The 23953-nt window shown below is 37.5% G+C and overlaps 1 protein-coding gene across 1 annotated transcript in view; it reads left to right on the top strand.

The window, feature by feature from the left end:
- The window catches only part of DIAPH2 (diaphanous related formin 2), a 947972-nt gene that overhangs the window by 425588 nt on the left and 498431 nt on the right, over window positions 1-23953 (top strand). The window contains exon 20 of the mRNA XM_051827761.3: window positions 1810-1904. Coding sequence (XP_051683721.1) covers window positions 1810-1904 — 95 coding nt within the window. The remainder of the gene's footprint in view (window positions 1-1809; window positions 1905-23953) is intronic.

Genomic DNA, 23953 nt, shown 5'->3' with positions numbered 1-23953 from the left:
GGGGTGTGTCCCAAGACTTCCAGTGGATGCCTTCAACCACAGATAGTACTGAACCCTATATATGTACTATATTTTTTCCTGTGCATATGTATCTGTGATAGTTTAATTTATCATTCATGCATAGTGTGAGGTTAACAATAATAATTAATGATAAAATAGACCGATTATAAAAATACACTGTGACAAAGGTAATGTGGTAATGTGAATGTAGCCTCTTCTCTCTCAAAATATCTTTCTGTACTATGCTCACCTTTCTTGTGATGATATAATACTTTTTTTTCTTGACAGGCAGAGTTAGACAGTGAGAGAGAGAGAAAGACAGAAAGGTCTTCCTTCCACTTGTTCACCCCCAAAATGGCCGCTGTGGCAGGCGCACTGTGCCAATCCGAAGCCAGGAGCCAGGTGCTTCCTCCTGGTCTCCCATGCAGGTGCAGGGCCCAAGCACTTGGGCCATCCTCCACTGCACTCCTGGGCCACAGCAGAGAGCTGGACTAGAAGAGGAGCAACCAGGACAGAACCGGTGCCCCAACTGGGACTAGAACCTGGGGTGCCGGTGCTCCAGGTGGAGGATTAGCCTAGTGAGCCATGGCGCTGGCTGTGATGATATAATACTTAAAAGAAGCACTTTATGGCTTCTCTTTGTTGTATCGGAATTGTCAGCATAATTATTCTGGCCTTTTGGATCCATAAGTAAAAGTAAGTGTTTCATGAGCACAAGCAGTGCCACACAGTGATAGTCTGATAACATAGACAACCACTAAATCACTAATGTGTGGGTAGTGTATACAACATGGATATGCTAGACAGGAGGGTGCTTCAAATTCTGGGTGGGACAAGATGGAAAAGCACCAAGATTTTATCACACAATTAAAAATTAGCCACAGAAGCATTTACTTGACCTAGTGTTTAGGCACCAATTAGGATGCCCACCTCCCATGTCAGAGTGCCTGGGTTCATCTCTTATTTATGTCTTCTGATTCCAGCCGCCTGTTAGTGCAGATCTTGGAAGGCAGCCATGGTCCCTCAGATGGTTGGGTTTCTGCAAACCCACCTGGGAGACCTGGATTCAGTATCTGATACGTAGATTTGCTGACCTCCACTTTGCTGCTAACTCCCTCTCCCCCTACTACTACTTCCCCACAGCTACTGTGGGCATTTGGGGAGTGAACTAGAGGATCTGAACTCTGTCTATAACATGCAAATAAGCAAATAAAATTAATAAAAATTAAAAAAAGAAAATGGCATGCAATGTGAAACTTACGAATTGCTTATTTCTGGAATTTGCCATTGAATATTTTCAGACCTTGGTTTTTTTCTTTTGTCTTTGAAGGAGACTGCAGAAAGTGAAACTGAATAGGAGAGACCATTATAGATTGATATGCTTTTTTATTTGGATACTTTAGTGTCATTGCTAAGCAGTGCTATTTGGGATTTGTCTGACAATTTCTACACTAAATTCTACATGGAATTAAAAGTCTAACCTGAAATAAAATTATAAGTTTTTATGGGCTATTTTATATCACCTCACCTAAAATGCATAAGCATATAGTCATGAGTGTTATGTTACTAGGGGTTTTATATTGTATCTAAACATATTTGAGCTAAAAATGTTAGAGCCTTAGTGCCACTTTGCTCAGATAGAGTATTCCGTCACATGGAGACAACTTTTGTTTGTTCATAATTCTGTGAATTAGGGCTAGTGACAAAAAATTTATATTTTGAGTTTATGAAATGAGAGACAGGCATTTATGAAGACTCTTAAAATTTTGTTGCTATTCTATTTTCAAATAAAATCAAATTTTCTTTTAGCTATCTTCCTGGGATCATATCGCATGCCATATGAAGACATAAAAAACATTATCCTGGAGGTTAATGAGGACATGCTGAGTGAGGCCTTAATTCAGGTAACTTGGATATTTTCCTTTTTGAAATCATTTTCAGAGATATTTCTATATTTATTTCTTCTCAATAGAATTGTGAGAAAGTGGTCTTCCATTTTTTGGATAATACAATTAGGAATATCTAGCTGTTTTGATCTTAAGAGATCTTAACAGCGACCAGCATTGTGGTGCAGAGAGTTAATCTGCCACCATTGATATCAGCATCCTATATCAGAGCACCTGTTCAAGTCCCACCTGCTCTACTCCCCATTCATCTCCCTGCTAATGCACCTGGGAAGGCAGTGGAAGATGCCCCAAGTACCTGGGCCCCTGCCACCCACATGGGACACCCTGATGGAGTTCCTGGCTCCTGGCTTCAGCCTAGCCTAGACCCTGCTATTGAGAACATTTGAGGAGTGAAGCAGCATATGGAAGATTTCTTTCTCTCCTTATCTCTCCCTTTCTGTCTGTCACTCTGTCTTTCAAATAAGTAAATTAAATCTTAAAAAAGGGAGAACTCACCATAGAAGATTTAGGCCCTGATTCTGTTTTACTGTTTATTATCTTCTATTTTAAATATAAGCATATACATATGTACAGATATCATTACCTGTCATTTGCTGTACATGAAGTGACATGAATTTCATCATCACAGTGGCTGTATTAAGTAATTATTGTTATTACTGTTTTATGGATGAAAAAATTGACAAATCAAAAGGTTAAATAGCTTGCTCTGGTTCGATGGTTAAGTGGTAGAGTTGTCCTTTGTAGGGTACTGAATATGTGCTGGGGATTTTGTCAAGTGCTGTATGTATTTATTATCCCATTGACCTTACTTATTATATGCATTTTACAGATCAGGAAACTGAGGCTTAGAGAGATTGCCTAATGTCACATGATGTCACATAACTTGTAGGTGGCAGATAAGCTGACTTGGAATTCACAGTGAGGTCTATCTTGACTCTAAAGCGATTATGTTATTCTGCCACTTATGGGTAAACTAGTCTAGCTTCTTAAATATCTGTTTACTCATCGGAAGTTGCAGGGCCATTGTAAAGAATAAGCCAAATAAAGTGTTCTTTGTAGAGTAAAGCAGTATACAGGTATAGCATATTATTAGAATTTTTGGTATGTCTGGCCCTGTCTGGTTTAATTTTTCGGAAGGAAGAACTGCAAAGACTTTTTGTAAAAAGGCATAATCTCTCTCCCTCCCCCACAACTCCCCCCTCTCCCTCTCTCCTTCTCTCTCTATAACTCTGCCTTTCAAATAAATAAATAAATAAATCTTCAAAAAAATGGGGCTGGGGCTGGGGCTGGGGCTGGCGTTGTGACATAGCAGGTTAAGCCACCGCCTGTGACACCAGCATCCCATAGGGTACCGGTTCAACTCCTGGCTGCTCCACTTCCAATGCAGCTCCCTGCTAATGCTCCTCAGAAAGCAGTAAAAGATCACTTAAGTGCTTGGGACCTTGCATTCATATGGGAGACCTGATGAAGCCCCTGGCTCCTGGCTCCGGCCTGGCACAGTCCTGGGCATTGTGACCATTTGGGGAGTGAATCAGTGGATAGAAGATCTCTCTTTCTTTCTCTGTAACTCTCTCTTTCAAGTATATATTTTTAAAGGCATAGTTTTTGTATGATTTTTTGTTTATTTTGGCTTCTTTGATGCCATTTATTTATTTGAGAGGCTTACAGGAGGGAGAGAGAGAGAGAGCAAGTGAGTGAGCTCATTTGTGCAGTCCCTCATCCTCTGGTTCAGTCATTAAATGCTAACAGTAACTGGGAACTGGGCTGTACTAAAGCTGGTAGTCAGCAACTCAATCTAGGTCTCTCACCTGGGTAATAGAATCAAAGTACTTGAGACATCATTGCTGCCTCCCAGGGTGCTTCATTAGTCCGAAACTAAAGTCAGGAGCTGGCACCAGGAATTGAACCCACGTATTCTGATGTGGGCCATTGGCAACCTTTTTTTTTTTTTTAAATTTGACAGGTAGAGTTATAGACAGTGAGAGACAGAGATAGAGAGAAAGGTCTTCCTTCCATTGGTTCACTCCCCAAATGGCCACTACCACCAGCGCTACGCCAATCTGAAGCCAGGAGCCAGGTGCTTTTTCCTGGTCTTCCATGCAGGTGCAGGGGCCCAAGCACTTGGGCCATCCTCCACTGCACTCCCGGGCCACAGCAGAGGGCTGGACTGGGATGCCGGTGCCGCAGGCGGAGGGTTAACCAGGTGAGCCAGGGTGCCGACCCCAGGCCATTGACATCTTAACAGATATTGCTAGCCCAAATACCTGCCCTTGTCACTTTCTTATTTTCAGAAAAAATATTTTATTTATTTGAAAGGCAGAGTGACAGATAGAAGGAGAGTGAGAGAGGGACAGAAGGAGGGAGAGAGGGACAGTCAGGCTGGGCCAAGGCTGAAGCCAGCACCCTGGAACTCATTCTGGTCTCTCACATGGATGGTAGGGGCCCAAGTACTTGGGTCATCTACTGCTGCTTTCCCAGACTCATTAACAGGGAGCTGGATTGGAACCAGAGCAGCCAAGACTCACCAGCGCTGCTATGTGGGATGTAAATGTTGCAGGTGGCTGCTTAACTCTCTGTGTCCCAGCACCAGCCCCATTGTCTTTTATTTTTGAACCATATAATCTGTTTTGATTTTAAGAAGATATTGAGCAATTTATATTATACCTTTAACAATTTTACCATATTGTCCTATAGTTCACTGAGTTGAAATGGGAATCTGATCAAATGAGGAGACTTCAAAAAAAGTTCATGAAAAAAGGCAATTAAAAGATACATTTATTTTGGTGCAAAATATTTTGAAATTCATGTATAATTTTTTCATAATACAGATTTTCCATAAACTTCTAGAAGACACTGCATATTTATCCTGTCCCTCCTAGTCCTAGCATTGTTGGCATAATAATCAGAATGAGCATGATATGAAGCCTGAATGTGATTTGCTTTTCCCTCTTTCTTCCAGTTGAGAGTTTAGTTTTAAAATATTATGAGATAAATAAACTTGTGACTACTAAGTGAAGCTTTCTAATTTTTTCTGTATAATCAAATTATAATAAAATAATACCATAGTCTGAAGAGTTAATCAATGTAGTCATTATTTTACCCATTAAGACAGTAGAGCTTTCCCTTTGTGTGCACTGGTAAATAAAAAAGAATATGAATATGTGGAATGGTTCTTGTACTGTGGTACCTATTTGATAGTAATATTAAAAATCTTTATTAAAGTCAAGTTTTCAACTCTTCAGGGAATATAGAACAGAGATGGAGACAGATTCTCACCTTAGGAATGTTCCTTACATGCAGCCAGCTTTTCAAATGTATGTATAGGAATGTTTTGCCTGAGATTTTTTTGTATTATTTTATTTTATAATATAAACAATATATTTCTTTGTTTCCTTCTTTAAATTGGATAAATGTAGTCCAGTTGGGAGGAAAGAATTGCTTACAATTTTGAGTTGGCAGTAAATTATGTCTAAATTCTTGAATTTGCTGGTTCAATCTTATCTACTCTGTGGTCAAAAGCAATGCTTGTGAAATCACATTATGATGCTAAATCTTGGATTGTGCTCTGGGAAGGTGAGTGAAGGAGAAGTGTAGGTCCTGCTTGATGACTCTTTGCTTCCATGCGTTTCCTCAGTGCTGTGTGTATGGGTTTCCCTGGACCTGTCTCATCTCTTCCTATTTTTCGGGCCTCCCTTTCCTTTTCTAAGCCTTTCTCTCTCTCTCTTTTCACATACCTCTCTGTTTCACCCCTTTCCTCCTTTGCCCCATCAATTTCATACCTTTTTTTTTTTGCTAAGGACTTTTTTTTTTTAAGCTGAGTTGCTGTCCTTCACAGTGCCCAATACTCAATATAGTATATTTTTCTTATTCTTTATCTTGCTCTATCAAAACTCATTTTCTTAGTTCTACTTGTAGGAAGAAAACACTTTCACGTATAATAATATGCATAATTGAAATTGTACTTGAGTATGTGGCACAAAAGTTAAGTAACTCACCTGAATTGTGAAGGTTAATACTGCTTTTATCCCGACAAATCACATATAGAAGTATCTTATAGAAGGAGGATTCTCCTGTGTTAAAACAGGTAGGACTTTTCAACCTCCAAAGACCAGTTCCCTCATGCAGGAGAGAAGACTGGAATCACCATACCTATTTCCCCTTCCCATCCCAGACACGTTTGCTTTAGTGATGCAAAAGTAACATCACTTTGGCATTCATCTGAGTTGTTTACCATTTATTTCTAAGTGTCATGTAGCACATTGATAATGCATAGCATAAAATATGAAACATCAGAATAACTTTGTTGTAAGTTCCTTTTACTTATGGTGATAAACTCCTTCCATGCATAATCATTGTTGCTCATGTAGCGTGGTTGTTTCCTCATAATAACAAACAACAACAAGAACAGCAACAAACAATGAAGACAGCATCACTTCCCAGCAACTGGAATTATACCAGTATTCTTCCCTAGTGTAGGTTTATAGGCTTATCTGTGCCAACTAATAGATTTTAGTTATGTGCCGGGATAAGTACCTTAGTAAAGAAAAAGAAAAATTTTATTTAATCAGCAAGATCAAGCTCAATTTTTAAGGTTATTAATAAAAATATTAATGATTCGTTTGATTTAAAATGTCTAAATTTATGATCAAAACTGAATCTACTATATCGGAGCAATTGAAATGTCCTAAGACACAGAAAGACATAAAAACATTTAAAAGTATGCATATCCTGAGGAGCTTTTAATACATGCAATTATGTTATTTCCAAATAATGTTCACTAAATTTAGTTGATTCTTATAATCATTACCCCAGCTTTGAAAGTCAGGTTCAGTATAATTTACTTTGATCTATTGGGAGACAAATCTAAGACCAGTGTTTTTAAATGTCAGCAGTAAAAAAGAAATATTTGTAGATAGACTTAGAGGGTGTTAACAAAGAAATGAAACACATAGTTTGAAAAAAAATGATCCAAGTATTAGGTGAAAAATAAATGTATGTTCTAGTTAAGCTCATTAGAGTGTATAAATGATTCTGTAATGCTGAGAAAATATCATTTTGGTACAGAGTTTATGTTCTAAGTCAGAAGGTATATGTGAAAAAAAGATGATCCATGTCTAATGTAGTATACTGTTACTGCATGTTAATTTACAAAGATGTGGTGGCAGGGATTGAAAATCAGGGGCTCAGTGTCCCCTTTTCAAACCCATTGAGAGAAGCTAGCAAATCCTGAAGTTAGATGTGAAAAATATTGCATCTTCAGTTTCATTAACTTCTAATCAATATTCAGTATTTCATTTAATTAAGAATGCAGACACCAGACCAAAGTAGTATAACAGTATCTCTAACTTTGACACTAATAGAAATAATAAATGTTTTCCTATCACACTGTAGTATGACAGATATCTTGAAATATTGTTTACCCTCATTATTACTTCAAAATTATAGTGCTTACAAGAGCTGCCACTATATCTTATTTTTAATGCTTTAATCGAGAAGCACGTCTATTATGTCACAATTTATTTTTGTGAGTATGTACATAATTATTTTAGTATATTTGTTTTCTTTTGTAACCCTATGTATTTTATTTTATTCTGAGAAAGAATACAAAAGCTTATGTGGAAGGTTTCCATGGACAAAAAAAGAAGACCTGAAAATGGTACAGAGATTCAAAGAGGGGAGCTATAGGATAGAGTGGGCTATGGTTAAGGTGGTCTTTCTGGAAGTACTATTTCATCTAGTCATTGACACACTAGTGGACTTAAATTATGATTGGGATTAGGAAAAAGGAATTGTGGATAAAGGCTTGAGGCATATAAAGGATGATGTTTTTTATTATTCTGATATAGCCCAGAAGTCGTTTGGGTGGCAAGAACAAAGAGTATATATAAGATTACTGTATAGATTGGGGTTCTATTAGGCATAGGTATCACAAACTACTAATTCATAAGCATTCTCTCTCCCATTCCTGTTCTCTCTCTTGCTCTCAAATATGTTTTCTTAGCCTTGATGATGCTTAAATGGTAGAATTTTAACATAACACAATCTCTACTTTGCTACAGACCCTATCTCCTCTCTATTGCATTTTACCTACTCTGACTCATTCCTAGCCCTATATGTACCAGATTTTTGATCACCGATAAACAATTTGAATACTAAACTGTTGAGTGTGTATGTGGTCCAGTTGTGTGTTTAGGAAAGTTACCTTAGCTGCAGTATGCCAAATTGCTTGACATAAAGAGACTAAGCATAGAGATGGTTTCAATTTCAAGTATAAGGTATAATAAAGACATAAAATATGTCAGGGGTAGGAGAAAGAGAAGGTGGGTAAATAAGAAGTTAAAAAATATGACTCATAAGACAAATCTTGGTGATACAGACACTGGTTTTAACACTGAGAAAAAGAGGCAAAGCTGCTTTCAGGGCAGAAGAGAAAACTTTGTTTTAAAGATTTATTTGTTTGTTTGAAAGGCAAAGTTTTAGGTGGGAGAGAGAGAGAGAGAGAGAGAGAGAGAGATACAGGCCAGGGTTGGGCCAAGCTAAAGCCAGGAGCCAAGAGCTTCATCAAAGTCTCTCATGTGGGTGCAGGGGTCTAAGTACTTGTACCGTCTTCCACTGCTTTCCCAAGCCATTAGCAGGGAGATGGATTGGAAGTAGAGCAGCCCGGACGAAAAGGTTGCTGGTGGCATAGATGGCAGCTTGACCCACTCTGCTACAATGCTGGCCCACAAAAAAGAAAACTTCTACAGATAATGTTACAGTAGAGTATATATTAAACTTCAGAACAGGGGTCAAGACTGAAAAATAAGAATTTTTGGAGTCATTTGCAAGAACTGATTATTGGAGTATAAGGACCAATGAAATTCTCAAGGGTTCTAATGAAAAAAAAAATGGCAAATGGAAGACTAAGGACTGTGTTTCTGGAGACCACACAGGTTGAAGGCATGGATGATAGTAAATAAATCAGAGCAAAAGGAGTCAACATATTAGGAAGAAGGCTAGGATACGTGGTGTGTCAAAAAAGCCAACACAGGAGAGTTTTAAGGTGAGATAAATGGGAGAAAGAGATCGGGGAAGAAATATCTGCTTTTTCCTACGCTATTTCTTGATCATCATTTATTTTTCCACTTTAGTAGTATTTTTAAGATGACATTTTTAATTTACATTATAGTCAGAGGCTTAATGGCTCTATTAAATAAAGAGTTCAACAAACACAAAGCAAACAGATCACAGGCAAGGGCTATAAATATCTCTTTTGACATCCCAATTGCAATGATTAAGTGGTTATTTCCACCTCCCCTCCCCTTCCTTCTTCTTCCATCCCTCCCTTGCATTCATTTTAAGTGAATTCCTCCTTTAATAAAAGGCCTAAATGGTTCTTAATAATGCCTCAGGTAAAATATAGCTCTCTTTCAGACCTGAAAACTACAAAAATGCCTCCATAGATATCTCTCTGCATTATATGCATGGGGGTATTCCAGCTGGCTTTCCTCTCCTCTCCCCCAGATAATTTCCATATATGCTAGTTTTGTTGTTTTTCTGAAATCCATTTTAATATCAGGCACTAAACACAATGTGTAGGATCTATAAGTTGCAACAGGATTATGTTTTCCCAAATGTGATTTTAGGTCTAAAAACAGATCTATATATCTACAAAATAACTAGAATGAAGTAGAGGTCATCCAGTCCAATCCCCGATTCCAGACAATGCTATACCTAAGTCATCAAAGATAGATGGGAATCTATTGATTCTGTAGGGAGAAAAGATTTCTTCAGCTTCCTTCAATTAACCAGTTCTAGAGTATAATTATTCTTATAGTCAGGAAGTTCATGCATGTGTAATAGCAGAGCTCATTTTTGTCTCCTCAATCCATCTTTGTAATCATTGATCTATTTATGTGGCTATTGACCATCTGCATTTTATGCAAGGTTGTGAGTCTGCATGTGTTTGTGTACTTCACAAGGGTTGATGACTTTAGAAAACTACAAGTACATCAATTAAAGCTACAATGGCATTAATTTTGTAGAATCTGAAAACATTTTTCTCTTAAATAAAAGCCAGTATTCACCATGTTTATTTTCATAATTCTTTAGGGTGCATGAAACATTAGCAATGACAGTAGTAATCATAAAGCATTTCTTTCCCATTTCTCATGATGGTAGAATAATTTTATGGTACACTATTGCAATCTAAAAATGCTTTTATCCATGAGCTACTATTCTGTTCCATCATTTTGAAAATTGATTTTCTGGTTTATTTGAAAGGTGGACACAAATGTACACACACACACACACACACAGAGCGATTCCATCTGGCTGGTTCTTTTCCCAAATGCCTACAATAGCCAGGGTTGGACCAGACTGAAGCTAGGAGCCTGTGACTCCATCTGGGTCTCCCATTTGGGAAGCAGAGGCCAAGCACTTGACCCATCTTCTTTTTCCTCCCATGAGGCATTAGCAGGAAGCTGGACCAGAAGCAGAGGTTACAGGACTTGAACTGTGTTCTGATATGGGATATGGTTGTCCTAAGTACTAGCCTTGCCTGCCATGCCACAATCCTGGCTCTCTTTTCCATCTTTTTCTTCTAAGTGATTAGTTGAGTGGTTTTAAAAAAATATTTTTTCTTGCCTTTCTTGAGTAAAGTTTTCTTTGATTCGTTTGCTGCTTTCATTCTATTGTTAATATCCCACCTATTCCAAGCAAATTTTATGGCTGATTGTTTTCATTCTCTTTATGTCTTTTGTTAATTAATACCAGTATTTCATTTGCCACCATCTCTGGTTGTTTTATTGTTTACAAGGAAAGAGAAAGCAGCTCTAAATTTTTTTCTTGTGCTAATTGGATTATAAATAGTATTTTAAAATGCAAAAAAATTGAACCCATTTACATTTTGAACAAAACATGATATTATTAGTAGTTGATCAGGACGGGGTCTCAAATATTCTATAGTTTTGCTGCTTGTGCAATTTAAGCCATGAAAAAACTTCATTAAAAGTCTGTTTTTTCATTATGTAGATCCATTGGGTCCATAGTAATGAATTGATGGTTGGGGTACACCAGGAAATCCCTTACAATTGTAGACCTTGGAAAGTGGGTTTTTTTTTTCCCATATATAAATTTCCAAGACTCTAAACTGGAAAATGAGAACCAAGGTTATACCATAATCCTTATTCTGACCTGTAGCTGTGAGATTCCTTCTAGTCAAAAAAGCAGTAAACCCTCAGCCTAAAAGATATAGGGGCAGAGAATCCAGACTTCAGTGTCCTCTATGGAATTAATGAAGAGAGATGCAAAGCAATGCTTTTTTTTTTTTTTTTTTTTTTTTGGACAGGCAGAGTGGACAGTGAGAGAGAGAGAGAGACAGAGAGAAAGGTCTTCCTTTGCCGTTGGTTCACCCTCCAATGGCTGCCGCGGCCGGCGCACTGCGCTGATCCAAAGCCAGGAGCCAGGAACTTCCTCCAGGTCCCCCACATGGGTGCAGGGCCCAAGGAATTAGGCCATCCTCCACTGCATTACCGGGCCATAGCAGAGAGCTGGACAGGAAGAGGAGCGACCGGGGACAGAATCTGGCCCCCCGACCGGGACTAGAACCCGGTGTGCCAGCGCCGCAGGCAGAGAATTAGCCTATTTAGCCGTGGCGCCAGCCGAAAGCAATGCTTTTTCTCTCCTTTCTCCTGATTTTGTAGTTGATAAATTTGATTTGAATTCAAAGATTATTGTCTAGTTATATATTTAACAAATTCTAACCCTTTTGTATTTGATTACATCTATAAAACTACTTCCTGTCTGCTGTGTATTAAAGGGGTAATCAAAACCTTTGTTTCTATACACAAGAATAATATTTTATGTACCATATGCTTTTTATAGAATTTTATTATAACTCTACATCTTTGATGTAAAGTAGAAATGTATCACGTCATCAAATCAGTTAAAACCTACAATAGTTACAGTTTAACCTATTATGTTATGATTTAACATAAAATAGTATAATTCACATGCTATGGCATACTTTAGTATAATATAAATGTAACATAATGGTATTTTAACTTATCTCCTTAAAATATTTTAGAAAGGCAGTCCAAATGGAATACAAGTGGAGATTTAAATCTTTCTTAAGCTCGATGGTAGACACACAGATTCATTATCATATATACATTTTTGTATATTATAAATATTATATAATAAATCAAAATAATAAGTATTTGGCAAGTGCTGAAAGGATCCCTCAACTTTGACACTACTGACATTTTAGGAAATTCTTTTTTTGGAGTGCTGTCTTGTATTTCCTAGGATGTTTAGTAGTATCCCTAGCCTCTGCCTACCAGTTGCTGATTCTACTACTAGTTGTGACAATCAGAAATGTCTCCAAAGTTGGACAAATGTGTCCTGGGGTGCAAAACTGTCCCTAGGTAAGAATAATTGTCTTAGAATGACCATTACTTCTGAAATATATGGGGAGGATCTTCAAAAAGTTCATGCAAAACATGTATTACAAAAAATCTACACATAGATTTTTTTTTTAAAAAATTGCACCAAAACAAACTATCTTTTAGTTCCATTTTTACACAAACTTCTTAAATTACCCTTAAAATAGAGTTGCATATTTAATAAACATCCAGAGGCTGGGCACTGTGGCATAGCAAGTAAAGCCACCGCCTGTAGTTCTAGCATCCCATATGGGCTCCAGTTCGAGTCCCAGCTGCTCTACTTCAATCCAGCTCTCTGCTATGGTCTGGGAAAGCAGTAGACGATGGCCTAAGTGGTTGAGCCCCTACACATGGGTGGGAGAGCACCTACACATGGGTGGGAGACCCGGATGAAGCTCCTGGCTCCTGGCTTCTGATTGGCCCAGCTTCAGCTGTTGTGGCAATTTGGAGAGAGAAACAGTGGATGGGATTCTCTCTCTCTCTCTCTCTCTCTCTCTCTCTCTCTCTCCCCCCCTCCCTCTCTCCCCCCTCCCCCCCTCCCCTTGTGTGTGTGTGTGTCTTTGCCTCTGCCTCTCTGTAACTCTGCCTTTCAAATAAAATCTTTTTAAAAAATAAACATCCAGTCATTTGCTTTCATTTTTTATGTTCATTTCAAACTTCATGATAGAGATTTCCGACAATTGATTAGTGTAAGCTAAAACAAAACAGAAAACCATATTATGTGTTTAAAAATTTTTTCAGGACCGTAAACTACTCATGTCAAGCACTTACTCTGATAGAATGAATTCCTGTTAAACTGCAGATACCATCACTCAAGTATTACTTAAAAGTACAGACCGTAATTATGTTTCAGCTGTGAATGCAATCAGTGTGAATTGGCTTTTTTTCCTTGATCACAGTGTATGTGCTTTCTTGTTTTACATTTACAGAGTAAGCCTTGAACAATTTACAACATTTTAAAAATATTTTTAACGTGTCATTTAAGTAAATTAAACATTATCATATAGCTAATTTGGGATCACAACTCAGTTTGATACTAGTTTATTGATTTTTTTTAACCTACATGGTTTTTCCCTGCTGTAATGTGCAGGTGAGTGGGTAGGTTGGGGTAATTTACTGTTAGATAGGAGTAAAATATAGCCATAAAAAGTTTACTAATTAAACAATTTGTGCTATGTCTCTTGTTGGAAGTCAAAGTAGAAATTAAATTATACTTAGAATATCTTTTTTCAGGTTAAGCCATTATAAATGTCTTCATTGGAATCCATTTTTTCTTTTCATTGTGAAATATGTATACAATTAGGTGGTGAGAAATAAAGATTTAATTTTACTTACTGGATTAAGGGTCATTGGATTCTGTTTCTGCCTTAATAAGCACCATTTTAGTAAAATGAAAGTATATTTCAACTACTAGGAAGACCATCATTTACTTTATCCCATATGAAAGATTCAGAGTGATGGAACCATTTAATGAAATGAAGTCTTTCAGCTTTGTTGGAAAAATAAGAGTAAATATTTTGGCCTTCATTTCATAATTTTTCTTGAAAGTATATAGCTGAATAGAGTGAAAAATTAGTTCCTTCTCAGGTAAAGCAAATAAGGTGTCTGCTTTTCTTCCCTGAATGCCATGACTAATCGCCATATTGTCTCCTTGTAGTTTCTACCCTTAAGTGATTTATACTTAAAATACCACTCTCGGTGTAGTGGGGGGGGGGGGATTGTGTTTTTGGTTTTAATAACTTATTCCCTGTGTAATTTTGAGTAAATCACTTTGCTTCTTTTAGCCCTGAATTTTTGGCCAACCGAAGGAGGAGATACATACTTAGTAAGCTGGGTTATCATAAAAATTAAATATGAGCATTTGTTGAAATCCTTGGAAATTGTAAAATATTAAACAAATAGGATATAAATATAAAGGTGTCTTTTGGATATCTATTTAGTCCTAATCCTTCACCTTTCCAACCACTTATTTAAGGATAATTAACTCTCCACTTGAACATTCAACTGTCACTTGAATGAAAAACTTAAACTCATATTCTTGTTTCTTCTCTCATATAAAGGTCTGTCTTTATTTCCTGGAATTGTTGCCAGCCTTCTCACTTCTTTGACCCTGCCTGATACTCATCCAAACTTAAGCATTCTTATTGATTCTTTATTGAAAGACTGGACCACCCCATCTTTTACTACCCTTGTTTCCTAACTGGTCCTTTGTCTCTAGGTTGCCTCCAATCTAGTACATCTTACTTGAATCAATTAGGTTTTCTTTTTTCTTCACCATTTCATTGCCTTCCTTAAGAAACAGTAGCAGGGGCTGGCATTGTGGAATAGCATGTGAAGCCACACCCTGCAACACCAACATCCCATACGGGTGCTGGTTTGAGTCCCAGCTGTTCCACTTCCAGTCCAGCCCCTTGCTAATGTGCCCGAGAAAGCAATGGAGGATGGTGCAAGTGCTTGGGCCCCTGTACCCACGCGGGAGACCTGGAAGAATCTCCTGGCTTCTGGCTTTGGCCTGGACCAGTTCAGGCTCTTGTGGCCATCTGGAGAGTAAACCAACAGATGTAAGATCTCTCTCTCTCTCTCTCTCTCTCTCTCTCCTTCTCTCTTTCTCTCCTCTCTCCTTCTTTCTCTCAGTGTGTGTGTGTGTGTGTGTGTGTGTGTATGTGTCTGTGTGTCTCTCTCATTCTCTGTAACTCTTTCAAATAAATAAATCTTTAAAAAATTTTTGATTTTTGAGATAACTTTTTTTTAAAGATTTTATTTATTTTATTTAAGAGGAAGAGTTACAGACAGAGAGAGACAGAGAAAGGTCTTCCATTCACTGGTTCGCTCCCCAAATGGCCACAATGGCCAGAGTTGGGCCGATCCAAAGCCCAGAGCCAGGAGCTTTTTCCAGGTCTCCCACGTGGGTACAGGGGCCCAATCACTTGAGCCATCTTCCACTGCTTTCTCAGGCCATAGCAGAGAGCTGGATTGGAAGTGGAGCAACCAGGACTCCAGCTGGCGCCCATATGAGATGCTGGCAACGCAGGCGGAGGCTTAGCCTACTGTGCCACAGCACCATCCCTGAGATAGCATATTTTTAATTTTCATTATAGTCAAAGGCTTAATGCTCCACTAAGATAATAAATCTTTCTTTAAAAAGGGCAAATTCTTCCATATATGGATATGGAACCCCACACTTCGTTGTTTTCACTTTTTACTCTTCTGTGTCTTTTTTACATTTTCAATCTTTCCTTCCCAACTCCATTATTCCCATCAGCATTCAAAGGTGCTCTAGCATTTCCTGTTTTAACAACAAAATTCCTTGTTATTAGAGAAGACTTCTCTTTCTGTCTCTCCCCTGCCCCTCTCTGGAACTCTGTCTTTAGAAAAAAAATAGATATAAATTTAATAAAAATAAATTAAAGAAGTAGCAATGATTTCCACCTGTTTTGTTTTTAAATACTGTAATAGATATCTAGTTATATCAAAATTTGGTGAATTTTTCAATGTCTTTACTTTGTATTCAAAGTACACTGTACACTACTTGCCTTTGCTCTTCCCCATCTCACTGTACATGGCCTTCTACTATCCTTTAAGTGTCCTTTTATATCTTTGTAAATATGACTTAAAGTCATACTCCACTAGAAATACTCCCTACTTTGGATATGAGACTGAATAGTCTCCATTATTCATCAGTTCATTTATACTTCATTATTCATAACTTTTTTGAGTGCTTTTATAAATGATTTTTGCATATGATGCTGACATTCTGAGCTTTATCATGAACATTCTTTGTTTTGATCATTCTTTTTAATTTAGGATCAGTCAGGTAAATGATAACAGTGCCTCATTTATGTGAGAACTAATATATTATGTGATTTGATGGTACTTAAATTATCTTTTTCTTTTGATTAACATGTAATGCTTATGCATTTTATGTATAGTATAATCATAGTATAGTATACTATATGTATTATACTGTAATGTAATTATTTCAACACGTGTATATAATGCAAACTGATTGAATCATGAAATTAGCTTTTCCTTATCTTTTATTTATGCTTTAAGCCTACGAGCTCCAGGTGGTATTTTAAATTTATTGTTTTTTTAACATGTAAGACTGGTTGTCTCTTCAGGGTCACAGTGAAGGAGTAAGCAGTCCGTTCTAGGCTTAGTGTCAGTATGAATTTCATCTTCTCAACTATTGAGATCTTTTATCTCAAGTTTTTCTGAAAATTACAAGAACCATCCCAACCTCCTTTATTGAACAAACTGTGCTATCTGAAAGTAAACATAAGAATTCCATGTAATGTCAAAGAAATATTTATACAAGTATAGAATCATGATTAGTTCTGGGTTTTTCTGCCAGTCCTAAATATTTCTGTCATACATGAATTCTCTGAAAGTTCTTGATCGTCCAGAGTTAAAACCCATCCCCATCTACACAGATTTCCTGGGCCTCAGCTGTATATTTTGGAGAGCATGGTTCACTCAAGGGAATATTAGCCTAGGGGCATGCATACAGTATGTTTAACACACTAAATCCAAAGGGAACAGCTGCTAGGTTCTGTTTATGAAAGTTACATATTATATTTCATTATAAAAACAATAAATTGTTTTCTTCCAGATAAGAGATTTTCTGTTGTTGATGAGCACATCACAGATAGGGAAGCTTTTGCTATTAGGTACTCTAAATACATGATGGCCATGTGAAGTATTATAAGACAACAGACACTAAACAGGATACAGATAATGTGAAGGTGTACTTCTCTACTGGATGGGAGATGTCAGAGGTTTAAAGAAGGGTTGAGCTTACTTATTAAGGGAACTTGGGAATATTTTCCAGGCCTCCTACTTAGGTCCTGAACCAATGGACTTGCTTATCTGATCTTATGCCCAGGTCTCCACAGAGGGCCAACACATCAAGTATCATCAAGAGGGTAGGTCCTAGGGGTGGGTTTTTCAACTATCAGGACACCCTAAGCCATGTCTGCATGCCTGGGTTTGATGCCCAGCTCTGGCTCCTGACTCCAGCTTCCTGGTGGTAGTGGTGGCTTGAGCAGTCAGGTTCTTGCGGCCCATTTGGGAGACCTAAATTGCAATACCCTTTCTTCGCTTTGGCCAATCCTGTTCTCAACCATTGTAAGCATTTGGAGAATGAACTGATGTGTGGGCTTGTGCTTCTTTTCTCTCTCCCTCCCCTTCCCTTCTTTCCTCAAATAAACAGTAAAGGCATTTAAAGAATGGGTAAATAATGAAAGAGTAATCACATAGTAGTGGACACTTGGTGTGGAACTACATGTGAAGTAAAGCCAAGATTTCACAAAGTGGTAAACTTGACTTAACCAACATAAAAGCAGTCATGGGATAACAAATGTATTTGATCACCCTATATTGATATATTTTCTTATATATGTAAATTAAGAATTGTTTTCTTTTTGTGTAATTTGGCATTGGCATGTATTCCTGATGCTCTGTATCTATCCCATTGCTTTCCATTTGAAGGTAGAGTGTTGGTAGTGTTTGCTTGATGAATGTTTGTCAACAAACATAAATGCATCTCTTTATAGTTGAGAAAACAGTCCATTTTTGAGGATTGTAGTGAAGGATGTCATTGACTTTATCTGTTAGAAATTCAATTCCCCAGGCCAAATATACTTCAATGGGATATCTTCATAATTTGAATGTTGCTTCAAAGGGAAAATATTTGAAACAAAGCTAAATTTATAATTTGTCATAAGAGTTCTTCAGTTTCTGTTTGACTGGCTCTCCTTAGTCCTGGCACAAAAGAATGCCTAAGAATAAAAGTGTTTCTGGATCATCTGTTTGTCTCTTATCTCCATCCTTTTAAACTCAGTTGAAGGTTCTCTTTGTGAAAATGAATAGGATATGTGGAAAGGGTCCACAAAAAGCTGATGATTATTTTTCCTTAAAAAACACAAATTTGAAACAGATGAGTTTAAGCCTTGTGAAGCAAACTGGGGAGTGCATTTATAGATTGCAAATATCAGGGTCCATTATTTAGATGATAGTGATTCACTGAGTAATCTTCTCAATAGGCTCATCAAAAGAAGTCCATATTGAAATTGCACCAGATGAATAGAAGGCTATGTCCCAAACTATACAGTTTTGATGAAACAGGGATGATCAAGAATATCTGAGGACACATGGTTGAATTAAATTTTACAAAAATGTCATTTGGTGTACTTCTCTAATATATTCTCACATTAGCAATACCCATGAAGTCCTTTCTTTAAAAAAAAAAAAAAAAACTTGGAGAGAATCAAGTTTATCATCCTTATGCATTTCTTTACATATTTTTGTGTGGCTAAAACATATGTTGTTTAGTTTCACCTTTCTTTTAATTTTCAGAAATAGAATCATACTATATATCAGTTCTAAAACTAAATTTTTCATTTTTTTGGGATTCATTCTTTTTAAAATGATCTATATAGCTATGTTTTTTTCCACAGTATGCATATTACATGATTAATTTACTTATTATTCTATCAGTGAAATTTAAGTTCTTCCTTAGGCTTTTGTTTTTACTATTTTTGTTGGTATCATAAATACTATGAATAAAAACACTATTGCATATGCAAGTTCTTGTTACAAGTTTTGAAGTACTCCTCTAGATCAGGGGTTCTCAATGTGAGATCACTGGACCAGCAGGCTCAGCATCACTTGAGAATATGTTAGAAATACAAAATCTTGGGGTGAGCATTTAGCCTAGCAGTTAAGATGCCTCCAGCTCTCTGGTTTTGCTCCTGATTCCAGTTTCCTGCTAATGCAGATTCTGGGAGGCCAAAGTGATGGCTCAGGCACTTGAGTCCCTGCCACCTACAGCTCCTGGATTTGGCTAGGCCCAGTCCCAGATGTTGTAAGCATTTGGAGACTGAAGCAGTGGATAGTAGCACTCTCGCGCTCTGTCCTCTTCAGACAGACAAACATACATACACAAATCAATGATTTTTTTAAAAAAGAAAGCTTTGAGGATAGGGCCCAGCAATCTGTGCTTAGCCATCCATGTGATTCTGTACCATACTAGAGATTAAGAATGGTTTTAGGGTCTCACAATTGCTGAACTATGGATTTATATACATCTTCAGCATTTCCAATAATGATAAATTATTTTCAGAAATGATTGAACCAATTTATCTTCCTACCAATACTGTGTAAGAATTCCCATGGCTCTAAATAAGGAATTCTCAAACACAGCTGCCCATTTATTATCATTTAAGGAAAGTTAAAATAATACAGTTGTCTTGACCTGTCCCTTAATTAAATTATATTTTCCAGGGATGGAGTCCAGGAATATTAAAAACAAAAACAAAACTTCCAAGGTTACCTTTATGTGAAGACAGTATTGAAAACTGTTGGTGTATACCCTGAGTGACACTTGATGTTGTAGGAATTATATATTCTTGCCAGATTGACAGATGTGGGAAAATAGAATCTCCTTTATGTGTTTAATTGGCATTTTCTTGATTGCTAATGAGATTTAGCACTTTTAAGACAATCTCTGGACCATTTAGGAGCTGTTTGTTTCCTCTTCTGTAAAATACTTGTATGAGTATTTTGTCCATTTTTTTCTTTTGTTGTGTCACTCATTTTCATGTTGCTTTGTATGAGTTTTTGATGTTTCTGGGACAGTAATTTGCTTTTGCTTATGTATTCTGAATATTTTCCTACATTTCTTATCTTTCATTTTCTTCATGGTGTCTTTTCATGAACAATTATTGCTATTTTAAATGCAGTCTGATTCATCAGCCTTTTCTTTTGGTGTTTTTGTATCTGATTTGTAATTGGCTAATGTTCATAGGGAAAATTTGTCTTTCAGCTTTTGGTTATGTCTATAAATGAGTGCTTTTTTATTTTTTTCACTTTAGGGAAGTGGAGGTGGGTGAGTAATATGGTTTTTTTCCTTAATTTCTTGCCAGCTTGGTTTTAATCTAAAGATATATTTTTAAAATTTTACTACTATTTTAACTACTCTTAAATTGATGACCTCCTGATAATTAAATGAAAATATACTTTATGTGAAGTTTGTTACTTATAATGCCTAAAAGATGTAATTCATAAAAGAATATTAACATGAATAACCATCTGTTTTATGTATAGGAAGCATATGTTACATTTAGACATGGACATATATACCTCATATTATTCAATACTCACAATGAGTCATTCATTCTATATATTCTACTTTTTTAGTTCTTGAAATCACTTTTATATTTAATAGGGTTTACAGTTTTTTAAAGCACAAAGTAGGTAATAAATAAAAGAAAATTAGTATCGAAAATATTTTTCATAAATATTTTTTAGATTAATTGTAAATCATATAAATTATTTTAAACACATTATGTTTCTTCTGTAAATAGGATCATGACATTAGCAGGAATTGAGTTTTAATATACAGAGTCATAATTTTTAATTATATAATTGTAGAAATTATAAATATATCTGTCATCTCCATTAATCTACCTAGTACATTGATAGGACACTTTGAACTTAATTGAACTTAAATTAGGAAATGTTTAGATATCATGTGATTTCCCTAGCCTCAATTTTTGGCTGAGGAATGTAAAGGAAGGGTTGAATCTGAAAGAGATTTTGCCAGGAAGAATTGTCAGAACTTGTGGCTTGGCTGCCGCTGCGGCTCACTAGGCTAATCCTCCGCCTGCGGCACTGGCACCCTGGGTTCTAGTCCTGATTGAGGCACCGGTTCTGTCCCGGTTGCTCCTCTTCCAGTCCAGTTCTCTGCTGTGGCCCGGGAGTGCAGTGGAGGATGGCCCAAGTGCTTGGGCCCTGCACCCCATGGGAGACCGGGAGGAAGTACCTGGCTCCTGGCTTCAGAACAGTGCAGCACACCAGCTGCAGCGTGCCGGCTGTAGCGGCCATTTGGGGAGTGAACCAATGGAAGGAAGACCTTTCTCTCTCTCCCTCTCTCTCTCTCTCTCTCTCTCACTGTCTAAATCTGCCTGTCCAAAAAAACAAAAAACAAAAAAAAACAAACTTGTGACTGAACAGTAATTGCGAGCTTGAAAGCTTAGAAAATGGGGGGAGGCCAGTCCTGTTGGCAGAATGGAACCATTAGGAGAAGCTGATAAGGGGTGCAAGAGGGATCAGAGTGAGATTGAGTTCTCCTTTAGTTTTGTTCTATTTGAGTTAATGATGGGACATCTGGGAGGGAATGTCAATTAGAAATGTGGAATTAGGATGAGTAAGTGTGGTCAGGACTGGAGATTGGTTGGGGTTATTAGCACTGAGGTGAAATCGGTCCTGGGAGAGTCATTGAGGCTTTTAGGGTACCAAACATAATCTGAACATAAAGTATCAGAATTTCAAATAATTTAGGGTAAATTTCTCCACCTGAATGAAGTTAAAGATTCAATTATGTACAAAACCTGTTAAAACCTGGCTGTCTATAAGATACAGTTATTGTTAATCCATGATCAATAATTTTTCTCATCAGGTTTTCAATGCTTATGTGTACTTTTATCAGCTAAGGTTTTTTTCTTTAATTAGTGGCTCCATGGAGAGGATTCTAAAGGCACCCCTTGAATGCTGGAAGCCTGTTAATAAGCATTTTAACATCCTTTGGTGTGTTGTCTCTTCTGGGTCTAATTTATAACTTATAGAAATGTTAGGAACTTAAGATCAAAATGAAAGAATTGTATTTTCCCAACTTGACAAGAAATGTACTTCGCATCAAATGGAACACAAAGTTCTATCTCTTGTATGTTGATTATAGTTCCACTGTGTATACAAGAGCATACCTGGCCCTTTTGTTGTTGTTGTTTTAAAGATTTTATTTATTTATTTATTTGAGAGGTAGAGTTACAGACAGAGAGAGGTAGAGACAGAGAGAGGTCTTCCTTTTGTTGGTTTACTCCCCAAATGGCTGCAGCGACCAGAGCTGTGCCGATCCGAAGCCTGGAACCAGGTGCTTCTTCCTGGTCTCCAGAGTGGGTGCAGGGGCCCAAGCACTTGGGCCATCTTCTACTGCTTTCCCAGGCCACAGCAGAGACCTGGATTGGAAGAGGAGCCGCTGGAGTGGAAAAGCATCCACATGGTATGCTGGAGCCACAGGTGGAGGATTAACCTACTATACCATGGCACCAGCCCCCATACCTGGCCCTTTTGAACCTATATAATCTTTATGAGGTCAGAATCTCTAGTGGTTAATGTGCTGGAAATCATATAGTAGGTAGTCAGAATATGTTTGCTGAAAGAATGGAAAAAAAACAAAATTGGTGCAGGAACCAGTCCCTGTCGTCAAAGTATTTGCCGTATAACTAAAAAGAAAAAGAAAGAAACACATAAATATGATTTAAGTACATTAATTGCACACACAAACACCAATTAAAGCCATAAACCATAAGAAAGTAATGAAAAACATTGCATAATAAATTTTGATAGTTAAGGGATTGAGTTTTCTGGTCATTCACAATGTGGGAGAGGTGTGTCAAGATTATGGATATTTGGGACTGGTGCTGTGCCTATAATGTTAAGCCTCTGCCTGTGGCTCCAGCATCCCTTATGGGTGCCAGCTCAAGTCTCAGTTGCTCCACTTCCAATCTAGCTCCCTGTTAATGTGCCTGGCAGAGCAGTAGAAGATGACCCAAGTGCTTGGGCCCCTTCACCTATGTGGGAGACCAGGAAGAAGCTACTGGCTCTGGTTTGGCTGAGCCCTGGCCATTGCAGCCATTTGGGGAGTGACCAAATAGATGGATGATCTCTCTCTCTTGCTCTCATCTCTATCTCTATAATCTCCCTCCTTCTAAAAAAGAATAATAAAAAAAGATCTCTCTGGGCTGGCGCTGTGGCTCACTAGGCTAATCCTCCACCTGTGGCACTGGCACCCTGGGTTCTAGTCCCGATTGGGGCACCAGGTACTAGTCCTGCTTGCTCCTCTTCCAGTCCAGCTCTCTGCTGTGGCCCGGGAGGGCAGCGGAGGATGGCCCAAGTACTTGGGCCCTGCACCCACATGGGAGACTGGGAGGAAGCACCTGGCTCCTGGCTTTGGATCGGCACAGCGCCTACCGTAGCAGCCATTAGGGGAGTGAACCAACGGAAGGAAGGCCTTTCTCTCTCTCTCTCTCTCTCTCTCTCTCTCACTGTCTATAACTCTCTGTCTCTCTCTCTCTCTCACTGTCTAACTCTGCCTGGCAAAAGAAAAAAAAAAAAGATCTCTCTGTTCTCTCAGTAACTCTTTCAAGTAAATAAATAAAGTCTTTTAAAAAGAAAAAGGTGATGGAGATTTAGCTGAGACTTTGGGGAAAATATTCCTTATCTGTATTTTAAAAAATACTAAAATATTAATAATGTCATTAAAATAATACTATTAGATGTTTTATTTGTATACAATAGTATAATATATTTTTTTAAAAATTGGCTCAAATCCATTTATATTTCAGATGACAGACTGACTCAGAATGAACCTAACATAGTTCTTCTGGTACTAACATGACTTAGTGAGATATAAGACCAAAAAGAAAGGTTATGTTTTGGCAAGAAGGAAAGGGCATTATGGTTCAATACCTCTGCTTAACTAACCTTTAAGTGTGCAATTAACATTTAAAGGAAATAAAGCTTTGGAAGTATTATAGAGTAATTGCAGAAATGTAAAATGTA

Source organism: Oryctolagus cuniculus, chromosome X (genome assembly GCF_051225735.1).
Source record: "Oryctolagus cuniculus isolate XC-2025 breed Fujian yellow rabbit chromosome X, ASM5122573v1, whole genome shotgun sequence".
Taxonomy (NCBI): Eukaryota; Metazoa; Chordata; class Mammalia; order Lagomorpha; family Leporidae; genus Oryctolagus; species Oryctolagus cuniculus.
This window is presented reverse-complemented; position numbering and strand designations above follow the sequence as displayed.